This window comes from Cynara cardunculus (genome assembly GCF_001531365.2).
Source record: "Cynara cardunculus var. scolymus isolate 2C chromosome LG 11, CcrdV1, whole genome shotgun sequence".
In the NCBI taxonomy this organism is placed as follows: Eukaryota; Viridiplantae; Streptophyta; class Magnoliopsida; order Asterales; family Asteraceae; genus Cynara; species Cynara cardunculus.
Window position 1 is genome coordinate 18021500 of NC_037538.1, and position 4392 is coordinate 18025891.

Below are 4392 nucleotides of genomic sequence, written 5' to 3' on the forward strand. Positions count from 1 at the left end.
TTTGTTTATTTGTTTCAAATTCAAAAGCTATTAATACACTCAAGTTTTTCCGATTCGGGTGTTCTTGTAGAACTCGTTTAATTATTTGCAGTGAATTAGGTTGATGTGAAGGTGAGAACGATAAGAGGGATGAATTCGTTTCGGAGATGTATTTTGGGAATTATTTAATTTTCCAGATTGATTGTGATATTGGAAGATCTGATCTGAAGCAGAAAAAAGAATCTGAAGAAGCGTTCTTCAGGTATAACTGATTTTCTTCCATACATTGTTAGATTTTTGAATTAATTCCATCTGGATTCTTCAGGAATTTGAGTATTTACTTTATCTATTTGCTTATGAACAATTAATTCCTACCCACTTTTCTTTTCTTGTTATTTTCTGAAATTGGTTTTGGGGTAAAAATCCATGAATTGTTGGAACAATCGATGATTGAATACATCAACTCGTTAGACTTGTCGTTTTCGTTTTGATAAATTCCTTGATCAAGGGTTGTGGTTCGTTTAGATTTCTGCAATCTGATGCATAGCAATTTGAAAACATGCATGAATGTCATTCAAGTGGGGTTTGCGGAGATTATTTTATTTATTTAATTAATTGGTTTTTAATCATTGTGGAATGAACAGGATGTTGATCTTATAAATCAGTATTCTTTGGGGTGTTGTTGAAGTTAGTCCTCTATCTCAGATTTGATCGATTCAAACACTTGTTGATATAAATATATATGGATTGAAGAATCAATTCGATGGATGCAATGTCGAAAACATTAGCATCTCTCGGGTTGATTTCGTTGCTTGTTATCGGTGTTTTGGCTTCTGATGATGGAGGATTTGGAGGGTGTAATTGTGAGGTTGAGGGCTTTTTCGGGTATAGAAACATTATGGAAGCACAAAGGGTGAGCGATTTCTTGATCGCGGCTGCTTATTTCTCCATCCCAATCGAGCTTCTTTGCTTTGTTAGTTGTTCAAATGTGCCATTCAAATGGGTACTCTTTCAATTCATTGCCTTCATTGTTCTTTGCGGGATGACGCATTTGCTCAACGGCTGGACCTACGAACCACACCCATTTCAGCTTATGCTTGCACTCACCATTTTCAAGTTTCTTACAGCGTTGGTGTCGTTTGCAACCGCCATTACTTTGATCACTCTCATCCCTTTGCTTCTAAAAGTGAAAGTTAGAGAATTTATGTTAAAGAAAAAGACTTGGGATCTTGGTAGAGAGATGGGTATGATCAAGAAACAGAAAGAAACTGGATGGCATGTTCGTATGCTCATGCAGGAGATCCGAAAGTCTCTTGACCGCCACACTATTCTATACACCACACTCGACAAGTTATCTGAGACGCTGGATTTGCAGAATTGTGCGATTTGGATGCCGGATGAGGCAAAAATTAGGATGAATCTTACCCATCAGTTAAAAGGCGGAAAACCTTCGACAATTTATGATTTCTCCATCCCGATTCAAGATCCTGATGTTCAAGAAATCAAAAGAAGCGAAGTGGTGAAGTTGTTGGATCCGGAATCAAGGCTCGCGGTTCTAAGCGGTGGACGGTCTGGTTCACCGGGAGCTGTGGCTGCAATCAGAATGCCGATGCTTAGAGTCGCGGACTTCAAGGGTGGAACCCCTGAGATGATCCAGGCTTGTTACGCAATACTGGTTTTGGTTCTTCCTGGTGGTCAAGTTCGATCTTGGACCAACCCTGAACTCGAGATAGTCAAAGTGGTTGCCGACCAAGTAGCCGTGGCCCTCTCCCATGCCGCAGTTCTTGAAGAATCTCAGCTTATGAGAGATAAATTAGCCGAACAAAATCGAGCTCTACAACAGGCTAAACAAGATGCCATGAGGGCTAGTCAAGCTCGGAACTTGTTTCAAACCGTGATGAGTAAAAGCTTGAGGAAACCTATGCATTCAATGATGGGTTTGCTTTCGATCATTCAGGATGAAAATATGAATAACCAGCAACGAGTTCTTGTTGATTCCATGGTCAAAACGAGCAATGTTCTCTCGATGTTGATCGATGATGTAATGGATGATTCTTCTAAAGATAATGGAAGGTTTCCATTGGAAATGAGATCGTTTCGGCTCCATTCTTTGATCAAAGAAGCAGCTTATCTTGCAAAGTGTTTGTGTGCTTATAAAAGTTACGAATTCATAACCGAAGCTGATAAAACATTGCCGGATAACGTAATGGGAGATGAAAGAAGGGTTTTTCAGGTTTTGTTGCATATGGTTGGGAATCTTTTGAATGGTGGCAATGGTGGAGGGTGCTTGATTCTTAGGGTTTCTACAGAGAGTGGTAGCCATGGGAGAAACGATCAGCGATGGGCAACTTGGAGATCATCCAATTCGTCCGATGGATATGTCACTGTTAAGTTCGAAATTGGGATCAGTGATCGCATCCCTCGATTGGAAGAACGCCCTTTTGCCGATGATAGGATCTGCAGTGGTGTAGTCGAGCAGGGTTTGAGCTTCGGCATGTGCCGGAAACTGGTGGAGGTTAGTCCTTTTCTTTAGTCACCTCAACAAACGCGCTTTTAGACGTATCAACATGTTTTTAAGACGCTTATTATCTTTTTAAATGACATTTTCTGAAACGTGTTTTATAGAAGCATCCTATAAAAATTAAACGGACGCTTTTTAATTTTTTTTGCTAAACAGTCGCTTAGACATATTCGACATCTTATAAAGCAGATTTTACTGCAGAGTAGTGTGTATTTGAGGAAAACATATCTCATATTCTGCATATTTACTTCAAGAAAAATGTTATAAAGCAACCATCTTTGTTGTAAAGGTGTTCTTTTTGTTGTTTTTGGCAGTTGATGCAAGGGAAGATGTGGGTGGTTCCGAATCCAGTGGGATTCAATCAAAGTATTTCGCTTGTCCTTCGGTTTCAACTCCGGCCATCGATTGTAATCGGAATATCGGAAACCGGAGAGTCCTCCGAACACCACCCACTCTCGAACTCTCTTTTCAGAGGTCTTCAAGTCCTGCTAGCCGACGAAGATGATATCAACCGTGGTGTTACACGTAGGCTGCTCGAGAGACTGGGGTGCATTGTGTCGACCGTCGGCAGTGGTTCCGACTGCATGATGGCTCTGAGCCAGCCGGTATTGTCGTACCAGATTGTGATATTGGATCTTGATATGGGCGATGTTGATGGGTTCGAAGTGACGTCAAGAGTCCGGAAATCTCGAAGCCGGAACTGGCCGTTGATAGTGGGTTTGAGTGCTAGTGGTGATGAACATTTATGGGAAAAATGCATAGAGATAGGGATGAATGGATTGATCCAAAAACCGGTGCGTTTACAAGGGATTTCTGATGAACTCAGGAGAGTGTTGAAGGTTCAGTGAGTCGGTTTACACGTATCTCAATTAATTTCATATGGTTGTGAAGATAACAGTCGGAAAAATTTCCAAAGACTAACCGATCTAACCCAGAATAGCGGTGAAGGTTTATTTTTATTTTTTTAAATTTTATATAAAGATGTAGTGAGAGAAGAATCATGCATGTACGTAAGAAAAGAGTGAGGGTGGTTGTATAAGCAAGTAGAGACACAAAATATCATTTAAGGATTTGAAAAGAAATATATATATATATATATATATATATATATTATAGAGAGAGAGGCCACAATCTTATTTAAGAATTAAATGTATAAAGGGTATTTTTTTAAGAATTAGTATGTGTTGTGCGATGGTCACGTCAACATATGATATGATCATTTGAATTGGGTGTCATTATCGATACATGGTGGGATTCATGCACACATTTTGGACTTGGACCTGGTCAACAAATGAATCCCTCAAACAAACAAACAAACAAACAAAAAGGGGTGTTTTTGTCATTTGTTTTTTTTTAATATAGAGAGAACCTGTGTTTCAATTAATACAAATGAATTGAAATAAGATATTTATGAAATATTATTGTAGTTCATTTATGATGATTAATGTTTTAGTTTAAAATATTATTGAGATATTTATAAACTAAATATTTATTAGACGGCGTTAAAACCTGTATGATATTTTACGCGAATCTATATATGTGTGTATGTGTGTGTATGAATCATGTATGACTTTATACTTGAATATATGTATATATATAAATCATTTATGGTTTCATACGTGAATCATATATGTTTGGTACATTAACGACCTTTTTTCTTGATTTCTTAAATAGTTAGCGTGATCATGCGAGAAGTTAAACATTTTGCAAGATGTGAGAAATCTCAATATCATATATGATTACAATCCTTTGAATGTGTTTAATCATGTGTGATTAAGCGTCTATGTGTTGTCAATACAATATGTGTTTCATCATATATGATTAAGCTTGTGTACTATGCATGTAATCATATAAGATATTGAAAATCCTGACCTTCTTGCAAAATACGTCAT

At 37.9% G+C, this 4392-nt stretch overlaps 1 protein-coding gene across 1 annotated transcript; it reads left to right on the top strand.

The window, feature by feature from the left end:
• The first annotated feature begins 742 nt into the window (after positions 1 to 742).
• LOC112522070 (ethylene receptor 2-like) lies at positions 743 to 3485 on the top strand. The gene is made up of 2 exons (XM_025131140.1): positions 743 to 2494; positions 2815 to 3485. The coding sequence occupies exons 1-2, from the start codon at positions 743 to 745 to the stop codon at positions 3346 to 3348; spliced, it is 2286 nt and encodes a 761-aa protein (XP_024986908.1). The 3' UTR covers positions 3349 to 3485.
• The last annotated feature ends 907 nt before the right edge of the window (positions 3486 to 4392 follow it).